General features: G+C 40.3%; 1 protein-coding gene across 5 annotated transcripts in view; it reads left to right on the top strand.

Moving 5' to 3' along the window:
* MFSD6 (major facilitator superfamily domain containing 6) overlaps positions 1-17,670 on the top strand; it is a 94,400-nt gene that overhangs the window by 31,682 nt on the left and 45,048 nt on the right. For all 5 annotated transcript variants that reach the window (XM_017852900.1, XM_017852899.1, XM_017852902.1 and 2 more), the window contains one exon: positions 3,071-4,661. In XM_017852900.1, coding sequence (XP_017708389.1) covers positions 3,124-4,661 — 1,538 coding nt within the window. In that variant the 5' untranslated portion in view covers positions 3,071-3,123. The remainder of the gene's footprint in view (positions 1-3,070; positions 4,662-17,670) is intronic.

Raw genomic sequence — 17,670 nt, 5'->3', positions numbered from 1 at the left:
CATATTGGCCAGGCTGATTTCAAACTCCTGACCTCAGGTGATCTGCCCACCTTGGCCTCCCAAAGTGCTGGGATTACAGGCGTGAGCCACCGTGCCTGGCCAGACCTCTATTTTAAAAAATTTTTATTTTGCTGTTATTTTATTTTATTTTTGAGTCGCCCAGGCTGGAGTGGAGTGGCACGATCTCGTTTCACTGCAAGCTCCGCCTCCTGGGTTCACACCATTGTCCTGCCTCAGCCTCCCGAGTAGCTGGGACTACAGGTGGCCGCCACCACGCCTGGCTAATTTTTTGTATTTTTAGTTGAGACGGGGTTTCACCGTGTTAGCCTGGATGGTCTCGATCTCCTGAACTCATGGTCTGCCCATCTCGACCTCCCAAAGTGCTGGGATTACAGGCATGAGCCACCGCACGCGGCCTTCAGTTAAAAATTTTTTTAATCTAAAAAACCCACATGAACATTTTCAAAGCTTACAGCTACATTGACATCTGGCTTTTGGGGATAACAGATAAATTGACTCCTTACATAGGTCTTCTTAAGTTGTGTTTCCATTGTCTACCTAGGAGCTTTGTAGAGATTAAAAAATGCTTACAAGCATAATTTTAGAAGATTTTTCAGAATGTTATTCATTTTGGGAAAAGAAAGAGCAAGATCTATTCCAAGGGGTGGCAAGTGAAATTGATATTTTTCTCTAGTAAAGAAAGTAAAAGGAGGCTGGCTGCAGTGGCTTACTCCTGTAATCCCAGCACTTTGGGAGGCTGAGCCAGGAGGATCACTTGAGCCCAGAAGTTGGAGAACAGCCTGGTCAACATGGCAAAAACCCCATCTCTACAAAAATTAGCCAGGCATGGTGGCATGCGTCTATAGTCCTAGCTACTAAGGAGGCTAAGGTGGGAGGATTGCTTGAGACCAGGAGGTTGAGGCTGCAGTGCCATAATTACACCACTGCACTCCAGCCTGGGTGACAGAGTAAGACCCTGTTTCTCAAAAAAAGAAAAAAGCAAGAAAAGAAGGTAAAAGGAATTAACACATATTTAATGTATATACCTCCTACCATCAGAATATGTTCCAACATAATTCTTAATGCACACAAGATCTTTTGACTCTTTAATCATTCAATCTTTAATAGAAGAAAGGGAAAATCTGATGGGATGGTGGCACACTTCCTATAAATTTATATAAATATATATTGCTAATGTCTTATATGAAAAACGTTTCTTTTTTTTTGAGACCGAGTCTCGCTCTGTCGCCAGGCTGGAGTGTAGTGGCCCAGTCTCTCCTCACTGCATCCTCTGCCTCCCGGGTTCAAGTGATTCTCCTGCCTCAGCCTCCCAAGTAGTTAGGACTACAGGCACGCCACCAGGCCCAGCTAATTTTTGTACCTTTTGTAGAAACGGGGTTTCACCATGTTGACCAGGATGGTCTCAATCTCCTGAACCCATGATCCACCCCCTTCAGCCTCCCAAAGTGCTGGGATTAGAGATGTAAGCCACTGTGCCCGGCCAAAGCACTGTTTCTCAAAAAGGTTTACTGGTGTCTTATCTAAAATATGTTATTTTTTCAGTTTAGTGTGTCTTAGAGCAGGGTTCCCCAACCCCCAGGCTATGGACTGCTAGCACTCCGTGGCCTGTTAGGAATTAGGCCGCACAGCAAGAGCGGGTCAGCACGCATTGTCACATGAGCTCTGCCTCCTGTCAGATCAGCAGAGGCATTAGATTTGCACAGGAGCGTGAACGCTATTGTCAACTGTGCATGTGAGGGATGTAGTTTGTGTGCTCCTTATCAGAACCTAAGAATCACCCTGATGATCAGAGGTGGAGCAGTTCATCCCAAAACCAACCCCCTCTCCCCATCTAAGGAAAAATTGTCTTCCACAAAACCAGTCCCTGGTGCCAAAATGGTTGGGGACTACCATCGTAGAGAGCATATGTCCTGAAGCCATAATATCAGGGTTCAGATCCTGGCACTGCCTCTTAATAGTTAAACCTGCCATGCCTCATTCTTCTCATCTGTAAAATGGACACGATAATAGGGCTATTATGATTAATATGAATGTATACATTTAAAGATCTTCTAATGTTATCTGGTACAGAGTGCTCAATAAGTATTATCTGGTCTTTTTTCTTGCCATTTGTTTAAACTGCTGTCTATAAAGCACATCTGGAGAACTGTACATAATATATGCAATGTGAAGACTACTTCATTACCAGGATGTCTTTGTCATGGCTCCAGTGAGCACTATAGTTGCAACAGTGCCATTGGCTTCCTCTTTCTCATTACATTTGTGGTTGTGGTTAAGTGCAACCTATTTTTCCTTAGAAACAGAATGTTTTTGCTACCTTTATTTTCTAAAGAATCCTAGACTTCATAATGCAGTGGATTTGTTTGAACAGTAAAATCAAGAAACTATAAACAGTGTTTATTTTCAACTCTCTGTATTTGGTTTAGACATAATCCCTATTATTTGTACATTTTCCCTTGGAATCAATGAAAAGACTGGGAATGAATCTGAACTGTAAACTTGCCATTGGAAGATGTAATTAGTCAGTCAGTGGCCACAAAGAGTATTCGACTTTTTTAAAAGCTATTTTTCCTTACCAGTAAGTATTGTGTGGCTGCAAGTGATAAATGATGAGAGTTCTCTCTTGGAATTACTATTTTAGTTTGTAACTGCTTAATTTCCTGCAAGATGAAGTTCTGTGTTTACATGTTATGATTTTCTTTTCTTTTTTTTTTTTTCGAGACAGAATCTCGATCTGTCACCCAGGCTGGAGTGCTGTGGTGCCATCTCTGCTCACTGCAAGCTCCGCCTCCCGGGTTCATGCCATTCTCTTCCTCAGCCTCCTGAGTAGCTGGGACTACAGGCGCCCACCATCAGGCCCAGCTAATTTTTTGTATTTTTAGTAGAGATGGGGTTTCACTGTGTTAGCCAGGATAGTCTCAGTCTCTTGACCTTGTGATCTGCCCTCCTTGGCCTCCCAAAGTGCTGGGATTACAGACGGGAGCCACCGCGCCCGGTCTACATGTTATGATTTTCATTACTAAGCCATCTTTTAAATTTTACTTTACAGATCAACAGTACAAATTCAGAAGGTTGTAAACTTGCTGATGGTGGTGGTAAGCCATGGCAGATGATAAAGTTGCTATTTTAACGGATGATGAAGAGGAACAGAAGAGAAAGTATGTGCTTGCAGATCCCTTTAATGGTATTTCCAGGGAACCAGAACCACCTTCGAATGAAACACCTTCCTCCACAGAAACATCTGCTATTCCTGAGGAGGAAATAGACTGGATAGAGAAACATTGTGTTAAGATAAACAATGATCTTCTAATTTCCAAGGTCTTTTATTTTTTCTTTTACTCGGCCTATGGCTCTCTCTATCCCCTTTTGCCTGTGTATTACAAACAGTTGGGAATGTCTCCAAGCCAGAGTGGACTACTAGTAGGTATTCGCTACTTCATTGAATTCTGCAGTGCCCCCTTTTGGGGTGTAGTTGCAGATCGCTTTAAAAAAGGCAAAATTGTCCTCCTCTTTTCTCTTTTGTGTTGGGTTTTATTCAACTTGGGCATTGGATTTGTCAAACCTGCTACCTTGAGATGTGTACCAAAGATTCCCCCAACAGCTCATCCCACCAACGCAAGTCACCAGTTAACTATCCTGCCAACAAATTCTTCCTTTACCTCTTTCCTCACCATATCACCAAAAATGCGTGAGAAAAGAAACCTGCTTTTGAAAACAGGGCTCAATGTCTCAGACACTGTTACTTTGCCAACAACTCTAAACATGAACAGTGAACCCACTCTGCAGCCCCAGACAGATGAAATTACTAACCGTATGATGGACTTGACTTTGAACTCAAGCACAGCAACCCCTATTGTCCCCACAGGAAGTGTAACCAAGGAGACAACCACTGTTATTGTTACCACCACCAAATCTTTACCTTCTGACCAAGTCATGCTTGTTTATGATCAGCAAGAAGTTGAAGCTATATTCTTGGTGATCTTGGTAGTTGTCATAATAGGAGAATTTTTCAGTGCCTCTTCTGTCACAATCGTAGACACAGTGACACTCCAGTATCTGGGAAAACACAGAGATCGCTATGGGTTGCAGCGCATGTGGGGCTCCCTGGGCTGGGGCCTGGCGATGCTGTCCGTGGGCATCGGGATCGACTACACCCACATCGAAGTGCTCATCGATGGAAAGGGGTGTAAGCCCCCCGAGTACAGGAATTACCAGATCGTCTTCATCGTCTTCGGCGTTCTCATGACCATGGCCTTGATCGTTGCCACTCAGTTCCGGTTCCGGTACAACCATTTCAAAAACAATGATTCTAAAGGGAAAGAGGTAGAGATTCCACAGGTGGAAAGGAACAACTCCACAGAGTCCTCTGAGGAGACACCAACCACCACAAGCCACTCGCAGGCCTTCAACTTTTGGGACTTAATCAAGCTGCTCTGCAGCGTGCAGTACGGCTCAGTGCTGTTTGTGGCTTGGTTCATGGGTTTTGGATACGGCTTCGTGTTCACCTTTCTCTACTGGCATTTGGAAGACCTGAATGGAACTACAACCCTCTTTGGGGTCTGTTCAGTCCTGAGTCATGTGTCTGAGCTGACAGCATATTTTTTTAGTCACAAGCTTATTGAATTGATCGGCCACATCAGGTAAGAATATGCTTGCAATTGCTGCCCCTCAGCAATTGAACTTTATCTTTTTATAGTTTATAGTTCCTTCTACTACATTTTAAGGTATTATAATTTGTGTTGAGAATAGGGTTGGAGTGGAAATGGGGATTTCTGTTTCTCTTCCTCCTTAAAATAGAAACAAAGGAAAGGAAGTCATGAATCTGGTTGAATTATCACAAATAAACAAAGAATGGCTTCCTCTGCTCTCCCACCCCACAGAAAAGACCTATAGGCTAGCTAGCTATGTGCTAAGAGACTCTCACAGTACATGTTTTCAGGTATAGGAACACCAGCTTAGTGAACATATTATTCCACAGAGGGTCCACCCATCCTAGGCATTTATGAAGCAGAGCTTAAGTAGATAAAGTGGACTTTTTTAAAGCCTTTATTCTCAGGCTGATATAGATAGAGCCTGAATATATGGCATCTAAAGATGTCCATTATATCTAATAAGACTGTGATGTAACCCACCATAATCCCTAATTCCATGATACTACATGGATGAGGTTCTTAAGTATTTTTTTGGATTATTACATGACTCCCTGCATTTTTGTCTACCATGAAGATAGGATATTTGAAAATCTTTCTTCCACCTAAAATTTCTCATGTAATTCTTTTAGTTATATAAAAAAAAATCTGTAGGCTGGGCACAGTGGCTCACACCTGTTAATCCCAGCACTTTGGAAGGCCGATGCGGGTGGATCACTTGAAGTCAGGAGTTTGAGACCAGCCTGGCCAACATGGTGAAACCCCATCTCTACTAAAAATACAAAAGTTAGCCGGGTATGGTGGCACACACCCGTAGTCCCAGCTACTTGGGAGGCTGAGGCACAAGAATCACTTGAACCCAGGAGGCAGAGGTTGCAGTGAGTTGAGATCGCACTACTGCACACCAACCTGGGAAACAGAGTGAGACTCCATCTAAAAAAAGAAAATGCCCTATAAGTGCCTAGTGTTTGTTGTTGTGTATTATTTCTTCCCACCATTAATGTATATCTTGCTCTTTAGAGATCTTTCTGCTCTGTTGGCTCTAAATGTGGAGCTAGCTCCACTTAAGCGTTCTTGCCTTACAGAAAAGTACGACATGTCTGTTCCTAAAATGTGAAGTTGCTATAACTAAAAGAAAGCAACCAGATGTGTTTGTGTGTATTTAAATCTGCTATTTCTGTGGCTCAAGCCTGTAATCCCAGCACTTTGGGAGGCCGAGACGGGCGGATCACGAAGTCAGGAGATCGAGACCATCCTGGCTAACACGGTGAAACCCCGTCTCTACTAAAAAATTCAAAAAAAACTAGCCGGGCGAGGTGGCGGGCACCTGTAGTCCCAGCTACTCAGGAGGCTGAGGCAGGAGAATGGCGTAAACCCGGGAGGCGGAGCTTGCCGTGAGCTGAGATCCGGCCACTGCACTCCAGCCTGGGCGACAGAGCGAGACTCCGTCTCAAAAAAAAAAAAAAAAAAAAAGAAAAGAAAAGAAAAGAAAAAATTAAAGAGGAGAAATAGACAATGACAAGATTTGACAATCCTTTATTTCCCTTCTATTAACTGAAGAAAATACTTTATAATTTAAAGTTTCAACCTAGAATCAATCATTTCTTTAAGCAGTTGTGAGTATTTTTTCTTGTTGGTTTAGTTTTGCTTCGGGAGGTGGTGTTCTGTTCCTTCCCTTTCTTAGATCTTAGATCCCTTTGTTGTCACTAAACAAAGTCAGGCACTGTGTGGATATTTCCTGGACCCACAGAACCCCCGAGGCACATTTTGTAAGACCATTCCGAGAAAGAGAGCCCACATAATATTAAGGACTCAGAATGTCCTTTAATTTTGTCCACACCATGTTTAGATGATCTGAGCTGTTTGAATTGACCGAGATGAATCAGATGCCTCCCTTCAACTTGGGCTTATGAGCAAATCTCACTGCAATTAATAATGTCTTTAAAATCACTGTTATTCATTCCCAGAAAGGTACCCAGTTAGGTCTTACCAACGAGTGGAGTTCTTAGACGTCATCATTTAATAAGTCAATAGCATGAGTTGAACACTGACTCAGTACAGAGTATATGTTCAGGTTCTATTTTCAAAGGAATCGTTAGGTTCTTTCCACATGCTGAGAAAAAGATGGTTCTCGTCTACCTTTGCCTTTTGTGTGAGACATATGCAGCATTTTCATGATAAAATCCTAGTGGGTTTACTACTCCTTTTGGTAAGCTTAGACTTGTGTATTTCTTGGGTAGTATTAGTTACTCATTATTTCAAAACCTACAGTTCACTTAACCTTAATTTTCTGGTTTTACGAACAAAAAGCATCTTCCTTTTCTTGTTTAATAATGTGATGGAAGAAGATGACTGTTGTGGTTATATTGCTCCCAAGAGTCTGCGGGAATTCCATCAGTATGTGGTCATTTACCTCTTTTGAATTTTAATCCTGTCCATTAAAATGTATTAATTATTTTAAGTGCTTTTAGAAGAGTCTAATAGCTAAAATGAGACTATGTCCACATACTCGGGTAGAATGGGTCTGTTCCTTTTGTGAGAATTTTGGGAGCTCAGTCAGGTGGTATTGGTTGTGATTTGGGGATTTACACTTTCCCCTGGAAGAATACCTTTCATTAAGTAGTTGGTGAAGAGAAATGATCTCTGAATTATGAGCCTTGATGTGTTGCTTGTAGGATCACAGAAGTAGATCTGCCCATGGCGTTTTTGCATGCATGTATATTATTTCAGTACTTTGTGGTTGTCCTATTGGAAGTTTGTTTTTAGGAGTTGGCACTACCATATATTTGTGGATATTCACAAATTCTTCATTTAGAGTAATAATAAGAAAGATTCATACCAGAAAATAGTTTTTTAAAAAATAGCATGTCCAGTTTTGAACTCAGTATTTTAACAATTTCATAGTGTACAACCAGTTTTTCAGGGACTGGCCTGTCAGTCTAAACACACACACATAGAGTATCGGATTTCTGATTTTGACCTTGGATTTTGTCCTTCTCTGGAAAGTGACTTTCTCAGGCAAATAGGATAATAATGCTAAATATTTCCACTTTTAAAGATAAATAAATTTCTTTTGATTTGAAATCATAAGACTTTGGAATTTACAGCAAGTATATTTTTAGGCTATAAATGATTAACAAGATGTAAGTGTATCTTAAGGTATCTTCATATTGCTTAACATTTTAGCAGCCATGGGTAGGATTGTAATCAAAATACATTGCAGTAAAACATTTGTAAATTTGTAAATCGTTACTTTCCAGTGTTAGGCCATCCCCCATGTTATTTGATTTAAATTTATTTACATTTTAAGGGACACCGAAAAATCTATTCAATCGATCTGTGACTTTGCCCTGGAATTTTTATACTCAAGGTCAGTTTTACCGTGCAAATATTGTCCAGAGGGGCGTTACATTACCTATTATTAGCCATCAATTACTACTCAATGTTAGCTAAATATACAAATGAACTAGCCAGTCAGTTTGGGAAAGAAGAAAATACCTGATGCAGCTAGTAGGAGGAGGAACACCAGGCTTTCCTGATGGGACATTGCAGGATGAACAGATAGCAAGATGCTGGGCTTCAGCACAGCCAAGGACACATGGGAGGTAGCACATGATAGTCTTGTCATTGGAGGAAGAGCAGTAAGTATTATAAGAGGGAAGAAACTCTGCAGCTGGGTGTTCAGTGTGAGCTGGCCACTGAAGGGTTTAAGGAAGATCATGCCTACTTTTTTTTTTCTTTTTCCTCATCATCTTCCTTATTTCTACCCGCCTCTTTGTGCCATCTTTGCTGATCTTAGACCCACAGGCTCTCAGGTCCTCTCCTTGCCCCGTATGAACGGGTGCTGATTTCTGTCGGCTGTGTTTCCCAGGGTCTGTTCTCATGTCTTCTACCTGGGTTCGGCTAATGTATTGGTTCTCAACTCGCCAAGAGAGCTTTTAAAGCTCCTAATGCCCAGGCTGCACCCAGACCAATTACATCAGTCTTCTAGAGGTGTACCCAGGCATTCAACGTTTTTATAGCTTCCTACTTGATTCTAGTGTGTGCAGCCAAGGTTGAGAACCACCAGGCTAATGAGAGGCATAGGTAAGGGGAGGATTACAGGAAAGGAGGCGGGGGAAAAAGCAGGGCGTTTTATTTCTCTCTTTCCAGCTCATGCAGCATGTTTGTGTAAGATTTGGAGATGATTCCCTCTAGTCCTCTCTCTGGCATCTTGTAGTTTACTTATGTGCATGTGCTGGTCAGTACTTAGCTGAAGACTCGAGGGGAAGCTACAGATCTCTACAGCTCTCTCTCTCTCTGTAGCTTTCTCCACTTGGGTACTCTGTCCTGCTTCCCAGACTCTCAGCCTTGTCTCCTCTGCTCTGGAGACCTCTGTGAGCTGCTGCATCTCACCTATGCTCCACCCACTGTGGGTGACCCTGAGCTCCAACAACATTCTCTCCTCTCTTTATTCTTCTGCCTGAGGCCATGGAGAGGCTGCCTGTGGTTCTCATCACAGTGGTCTGGCTTCCCAGCTCTTCTGTCACCTACCTAACCAAGTCCCTGAATTAAGTCAGATTGCTGCCTGCCTCTGATGAGATGCTGACTCATACACCACTCTTCACTGCTTACAAAGACTCTCGATGGCAATTGGTACTGTGAAGAAACAGAATAGAAATAGAATAACTCAATTATTGATTAAAAAGCAAAAGATGGTGGACCTTAAATAACTTTTCCCCGTTCTGATTCCTTAAGGGAGGATTAATTCTTCTTTAAAATGGTTTTTACCACAATAACAATGTTTTAAAAGATGACTTAATTCTCATAGTAATTTTGGAATTATGAATTCTACATGCTCTAGAGGACCAAGTATTACTCTGTATTACTTAAAAATCAAAATCCTAGACATTTGTTCAATTTAGTTGAACAGTTATTTAGGCCCGAAGAACCCCAGATTAGTAAGATGTAGGGGCTGAATACTAAAGGGAAAGGTGTTGGAAAAAACAGGAGAGATTGAGGCCAGATGGATGCTGGGATCAGGAACCTGAGTTTCATCTGGAGGCAGTAGGGAGCCATAGCAAGGTTCAAAGCAGGGAGGACCATAGATTTTCATATGTCCCTCCCTGCTTTGAACCTTGCTATGGAGGGTAACTTTGAAGCTAGATGCCCACGGAAAAGGTTCTTAAAATAGTCCAAGGAAGAGATGGTACAGGCCTGAACTACAGCAGTAGCAAAAGAAATTGAGGGAAGGGATAGTATCTGGGAGGTAAAAATGGACAGATTTGGATGTGGAAGTGAGGTAGAGACCCCCACATTTCCATCTTGGTATGGTGATTCCAAAAATCTAATAGGAAATTCAGAAAGGAGATGTAGAATGGAGTGGGAGTATGATTGTTTGGTTTGAAGTTGAAACATCTAGATGGGGATGTATCATAAGCCTGAAGCTTACGGGAGAGGTAAGGACAGGGGATGCAGATTTGCAGCAGTGAAAATCATGAATGTGGATAAGATCAACAAGGAAATCTTGTGGTCTAAGAAGAGAAATTGGCTGAGGAAAATCAATTATAATTGTCTCTAAGATAGTATTTCAAGTTTCTGATTTATTGAAATGTTGGTCTGTGCTTTATTGCTTAAAGTAAGTATTCTTATGCTTGAGAATATTTTGTGTTATATGGACCAGCATGGTGAGACCTTGTCTCTACAAAAAATAACATTAGCTGGGCATGGTGGCACATGCCTTTAGTCCCAGCTACTTGGGAGGCTGAGGTGGGAGGATCTTTTGAGCCCAAAAGGAAGTGAAGGCTGCAGTGAGCTGTGATCACACCACTGCACTCCAGCCTGGGTGACAGAGAAGGACCCTGCTTCAAAAAAGAAAAGGAGAAAAAAGGACTAGTCTAATTAAGTTAATCAGTACTAGAAAATGAAGTACTTTTATCCTTTCAATTGTGTAGGGTATGTGTAAAAAAAAAATGTTGATTTGATGTCATCTGGCTAGTTAATGAAATAAAAGGTAATAACTTTTCTTAGCACTGGTGAAATGAGACCTGTCTGGCCTGTGTTTTCTCTGCCAGAGCAGTACACGTAATTGACTGTGGCTTTGAGCCCAGTGTATGAGTATTCTTGGTCATGGCCAAGTTTTTCACAGAGGTAGGAAGATTCCATGTGGAAGCCTGCCAGCCGACTTACAGGCATTGTAGAATATAGTTTAGCCACAACATCAGTTCTACTGTAATATCAGTGTCAGATTTTAAAATGTGAAATAAATGAGTGCTCTGTAGCAGTGGAATGGGAGTTTACTCACAAGGTCTGAGGAAGGTAGATTGCAGATGTAAAGTGGCTGTGTGTTCTTTTTAGTGTAGGGGAGATTTTATGGTTCTATTGAAGTCATCATTCTCCACAACTCAATTTTGTGTTTTTTGTTTGTGTTTTTCATTTAGTATATAAAAACCATGGTAAAGCACAAAGGAAAACAAACATAAGGCCACACTGTAACTCCTGATATTGGATAATCATCCCAACATATCTACAGGGGTTAGAATTTACATCATCTTGTGTAACTTTATGGTTACAATTTTGAAAGTGAGTATTAGGGTGCTGAAACCATCCTCCATTCATTCAGAAGCAAGTGTTTCATAAAGATAATGTTTTGTGTCCTATTTTAAATTCTAATTATTTTATACAAAATCATAGTAAAAGAAGTGATGTTAATCTTTTCCTTGTTTTGCACTATGTATCTTGGTAAATTAACTCTAGCATACTGGGTAACAGATTTAGAAATAGTATAGTCCAGTCCCCTTATTTTACAGCTCGCCTGAGGATACAAGCCTGAAGTCTTGCACCCTTCAGAGTAGGCCTTGGTGTTAAGTGAGGCCCTTTGAGTTGAACTGGTCTGGCTTCCATCCTGCTTGTGCTCCTTATTTAACTGGATGATCTTGGGCCTGCTGTGTGAGCTGAGTCTCAGTTTTATTCATCTGTAAATCTGGAGATACTTATCTCGTATTAGAGAGAATTACAGGAGAACTGATGCAAAGCACTTAGAATGGAGTCAGGCAGATAGCAAAGATGCAGGAAGCAGTCAGAGATGCTGTCATTGTTAACTATCAGTGGTGGGGGTATTTGGTGGCATTTGAGTGTTCCATTTAACTCATCAGAGTATTTAAGAAAATGTAGAATCTAGCTCCTTCACATGCTACAAGTAGGTCTTAAATATGTTCTGTCTCCTTTTCCAGAGTACCTCTCTTTTTAAAAAGCCCCAAATCACAAAAACAAAACAAAACACTATACCCTGTTTAAAGAGTACAATTTTTTTTTTCTGACTCTGCCAGCCTTTCTCAGCGAGCGCTCCTCAGAAACACAAAACATACAGAATGACTTGAGTGACCATTTCTTCAATTCTTCCAAGGATGGCATATAACTACTACCATTCGGATGCGTAAAAGAGAGAATAATTTATTTCATATGATGGGGGTTTTAGAACACAAGGTCTTATTCCTCTCCTGATACGTTGGTTTAAAAATTTCATTTGCAGACTCAGTTGGATTTTTTAAAAAAAGTTAAATGCTTCTCTTTTCATTAGAATACTTACTTTGAAATCAGATTCATAATGTGGTAATATGGAAAGAGTAATGCTTCCTGTAATTGACTAATGGACAAAGACAAGGTCATTTTTTTCCCTTTATCTTTGAGCTCTAAGGATTACAGAGCTGAGATTTAAAAACAGTTTTGTTTTTTATCAGGATAGGTGATTTGCCAAAGGACATATAGACTGTATTAAACTCTGGTACGAGGGAAAAAAATACATTATCCTGCCGCCTCCTTGATCAATCAAATGGCATGAATTTTAATGTTTAAAACATGTCTTTGTGAATTAAGTTTAAAAAATCCTACCCAAACAACAGCACTCTCCAAAAGTGAATGATTTTTCCACCATCAAATGATCTTCAGGATCCTCCCCTGTCTTGTGATGAGGTTTAGTTTCCGAAGACCAAAATGAGATTAAGCCTTGTTGAACTCTATCTGAGTTTTAATAATCACAGAATTATTACAAACTCTGAAAGAGTTTGAGATTATACGAGTATACTATTTTAGCAACATAAAAGCCAGGTGGATGGATGCAAGGTGTATCCAAGGCTGCACAGTTTGGGAAGTTCCCCCAGATCTCTTGACTGCCTGCCAGAGTGTTCTGGCTGACGGAAAGGCATAAGCACTTTACTCTGCTAAATCCTATAGTTCCAACTGCTACAGCTCCCTAGCTTTTTGAAAAATAAACCCAACTGAAAAGTAGTTTAAACTGGGAGAGCTATGTATTGGCATTAAAATCTGCCTAATAACGCACTGGGATCTGAGTTGGAAAAAAATTATCTGGCAATGTCGTGAAGTTTTTAAAATTTGGGGGATCAGGGAGAGGGAGGAACTAGGAAGGCATATTCCATTTATAAAGAAGCTAATGAAACATGGACTATGAACTAGAAATTCCCTATCCAAGAGATAGGGAATCTACAGTAGCTAGACATTTATGGATATTCATTCTGGGTCTGCTCAACCCACAACTACATGCTGGTAGGAATACAAGAGATGAATACTCGGTTCTGGTCTCCTTGGCATTTATACCCTGGCTTTAAAGCTGAGCTTAAATGTCAACCACCTTCAGAGCCATCTAAGACTGTACTGATTCTATTTTAGAACAGACCCGATTTTAGGAGTGAGGGACATAGGGATTCTGAGGATCTCTCCCAGTGCACTGTTCTGAAAATATGGTAGGCCTGGGCCAGCTGCTGGGACAGGTCACAAGCCAGCACCACAGACATTTATCCAGAGAGTTCATGTTTAGCACAGTCCTAAATGTTTCAGAGGAAGCTAAACATATGCAGTCTCTGATTCATAGGCACAATAAAAAAATAACTTGAAAGGATGTCTTGACGCACAAAATATAAAAATATTAGCTCACTCAGGGTGTCTGAGATGGAATTATTTTAACACAGTATTAGAGAATGGATCTAATTAGAGCTTTTCTAGTCAGAGAACACAAAGTTAGTGATTTCAATTTTGTTTTGTTTTCTTTTGCTTTTAGCCAAAAGGACAGTTGGCAATGTTCTGTTAGACATGAGTGATTGGGCGAGACTGTGCGGATAGGTCCGTGCGAGTTCATCACCATTGGATTTCATTTTTCATTTCGTGCAAACTAGAGAGCTTTGGATTTGTTAAAATATGAGCATTTACGGATTATTCCTGTACTGCTAAGTCCTCTACTAATATATGGAGGACACATAGGCCCTATCTTATACATATAGTCTGTGTCATAGCACATATGATAAAATGACCTACCTAGTGATATAAAGAAGCCACATTAAAAAATAAATTGCTTATATACTTCTTGGTGCCATGTTTTAGGCATTATAAGCTACTATCTTTATAATAGCTGGCATATGAAAATTATAATTGCAGCTATTATTTATATGTGGGTAGATTTCTATTTTCCTATTCCTTTCACATTTTACCTCCAAAGACATTGATATGAGTTGAAAAAGCCCCTTAGAGTTATTTCAAATATAGGTTCTCATAATTACATTGTAAGCTATGAAGTCTCAAAAATTGAAGAATTTATGATCAGGAATTGAAAGGGAATCATTTGTTTTTTATCGTCCCTTGAACATCTTTGCGAAGAAATATCTTACAGCATTACTTATAATTGAGCTATTCATAGTTAAGAAGAAAAGGCCATTGTTGCAAGGTAGTATAAATGGATCCAGGGCTTTTAGTTACTGGCATCACATGGTTTTCTTTCTCTTCCACCTTCAGTGGCTGGGTTGATTGAGGCACTTGCTGAGTTAAAGAGAGCAGGACAAACATCATATGTAGCAGAACTTTTTTGTGATTGCAGACCACCCTTAGACTGCCACCATCTAACAGGCTGAGGTGATGGTCAAGGTGTGTGGCAGACAAGAGTAAAGATGGTTCCTGCAAATTCCATTACCTACACAACCACTGTGGAGACCAATTTAGCAGTCTATGCTCAGCCTCAAGCTAGATATTCCCTGTGGCCTAAAAATTACATTTTTTAGGTAAATACCTCCCTAGAGAAACTCATATATATGCAGAAAGATGTGTACAAGGATGCTTACTAGCTTACTGTGGTTTTCTTACAGTGAAAAAAAGTCTAGCCATCAATTGAGGAATGGATACATTCAATATGGTATAGTCGTAAGGTGAAATGTTAATGCAGGGGTTAACAGAAATAGACTAGATCAATATGCCACCATGGAAAGCTCTCAAAACTACAATGTTGACTGGGGAAAAAAGCAGATTTCAAAATAATACACAGTTCGGCACAATTATACAAATGTTAACAATACATTTTAAAAGTTTAGCATATTTTCATGGATTATATATATATATGTGTATATATATATACACACATGTAAATTTGGAGAGGACTAATACCCTCTAAATTCACAGTAGCCCTAGCTTTCTGGACAGGACAAAAAGAGAAAGGGACTTGGATGGGGAACAAAGGGGACCTCTACATTATCTGTAATATTTTTTTCTTTAAGGAAATATGGCAAAATATTCATAATTTTCCATTCTTGGTGCTAGACAGTCTCTACTTTTTTTTTGGTATTTTCTACTGGAAAATAGTTTGAAGTCCATGTCTCCTTACAGTGGATCAATATAATCATCCTCCTGTAGAAGAGCCAAATGTGTGTATGTGTATATGCGTATGCATGTGTGTGCATAGTTATAGCTGTATATGTTTTAAAGAAACATTTATCCAAATATGTCAGGTAAACATTGAGATTTTCTGTCCCTAATATGCATATTGTCTGTCTATATTTTGCCCTAAATGGCATAAATGATTACAGGTCTACTTTGTATAATAACCATGGCTTCAAGTCTTATTTTCTTCTCTTTAAAATGAGATCAGGTGCAAATGCATAGTATGTTGTTAAGAATTAGCCAGGAGCAGTGGCTCATGCCTGTAATCCCAGCACTTTGGCAGGGTGAGGCAGGTGGATCACCTGAGGTCAGGAGTTTAAGACCAGCCTGGTCAACATGGTGAAACCCCGTCTCTACTAAAAATACAAAAATTAGCTGGGCAGAGTGGTGGGTGCTTGGAGTCCCAGCTACTCGGGAGGCTGAGGCAGGAGAATCACTTCAACCCGGGAGATGGAGTTTGCAGTGAGGCAAGATGGCGGCACTGTACACCCGCCTGGGTGACAGAGCAAGACTTCGTCTCAAAAAGAAAAAAAAAAAAAGTATAAACTGTGCCCAATAACTCTGATTTGAATAGTCATTATAACATTTCTTTATAGAAAAAGAAATCAAGATACCGAAAAGCCAAGTGATGTCCCAAAGGTCATAAAGTTTATTACTGGCAGTAAGTGCATCTATGAGTGTTTGTACCAGCTGTTTAATTATCTTGAGTAATAGCGTGTCAGTTTACTGCCTTTTTATTGTGCAAGTCAAAAGTCTTAACTAATTTGGCTAATTATGTTTCTGCATACACATGGAAATATTTAGTAGACTGCAATTATATAATTTTGAAGGATACTTTGGAAGAGTGGATAAGAAAATACATTTTCTCAGAAGCTTAGTTCATAGCATACCTCTCCAAAGCCTTTCCAACTTGAAGAAGTAACAATTCCATTCTTATTTCTGAAATACTGAGCAATTCTTCCTTACCCTTTTTCTGCTGAAAACATCTTTAAATAGTAGTCTATAGACAAACAATAACTTGCTTTTTCTTTTCTCTTTCTCCTTTTTTTTTTTTTTTTTTGAGACAGGAGTCTCAGTCTGTTTCCCAGACTGGAGTGCAGTGACGCAATCTCAGTTCACTGCAGCTTTGATCCCTTGGGCTCAGATGATCCCCCCACCCCAGCCTCCCAAGTAGCTTGGACTACAGGCATGTGCCACCATGCCCAGCTAAGTTTTATATTTTTTGTAGAGATAAGGTTTTGCTGTGTTGGCCAGGCTGGTCTTAAACTCCTAAGCTCAAGTGATCTGCCTCAGTCTCGCAAAGTGCTGGGTTTATAGGCAATGAGCCATTGTGCCCAGCCACTGATTTTTTCTTTCCTTTAAAAAGTTAACATATAGATTGAAGCTCTGACATTATCGAAAAAAAGAATAAACTTTCAGTTACATTTGTCCAGGTGTACTATATCTTTGGACCATCTCCTGTCCATTGTGGTTGCTGAGTACAGTGAGGAATCCTCAGTGATGCCGTGTTGGCCAATGGTCCTTGGTTATAACCATTGACTAGGCATTTCATTCCATTAAGGAGAATGAGAAGAGAGCAAGTTGGTCTAGGCTTGACTGCAGTCATCGTCCTAAGCCCTGGTAGGATCGTTGAGTAGTGTAGTAGTTATCCTGTTTTCTTTTTTCCTTCTTTTTGCCAGTTTGTCTATAAAAAGTGTATGTGTGTGTATATGTACATGTGTGCATTTGAACTAGATTCAAATTCCACACTTAGTCCATGTCTAACTTTGGATAAGTCAGTAATTTTAGCTTTGTTAAGCCTCAAGTTCCACATTTGTAAAACGGAATAATAATTATACCTGACTTCATAGCATTGTCACTAAGATTAAATGAGATAATGCTAGCAAGCACATAGTAGGTCCTCAACTATGAACAGTAGGTAGTATTGTTACTCATTCACTCCTCCAACAAGTATTTATTAAGTACACACTGGGTGACAGGCACTGTGCTAGAATCGGGGGATATATGGAATCTATAATAAAGACAAAGGTCAGTCCTCGTGGGACTAACATTCTGCTGTGGTAGACAATGAACAGTAAGTAGATGATTTCACTTCTGATAATGATGGGTGTAAAACAGAGTGAAGGGTCCCAGAGTGACTGAGGAGAAGCAATTGTTTCAGCTTGGTTAGGCTGGGAGACTTTCCCTGAGGAGGTGGCATTTGAGCAGAGTCCTGAATGGAAGCCCCCAGTGAAGATCTTGGGGGCAGAGGAAACCACATATGTGAATGGTCAGGGAGAGGGTAATAAAAGGGCGCCAGTGTGCT

The sequence above is a fragment of the Rhinopithecus bieti genome, unplaced genomic scaffold (genome assembly GCF_001698545.2).
Source record: "Rhinopithecus bieti isolate Rb0 unplaced genomic scaffold, ASM169854v2 scaffold_35609, whole genome shotgun sequence".
NCBI lineage: Eukaryota > Metazoa > Chordata > Mammalia > Primates > Cercopithecidae > Rhinopithecus > Rhinopithecus bieti.
The sequence above is the reverse complement of the archived record's forward strand: the minus strand, read 5'-3'. Positions and strand labels throughout refer to the sequence as shown.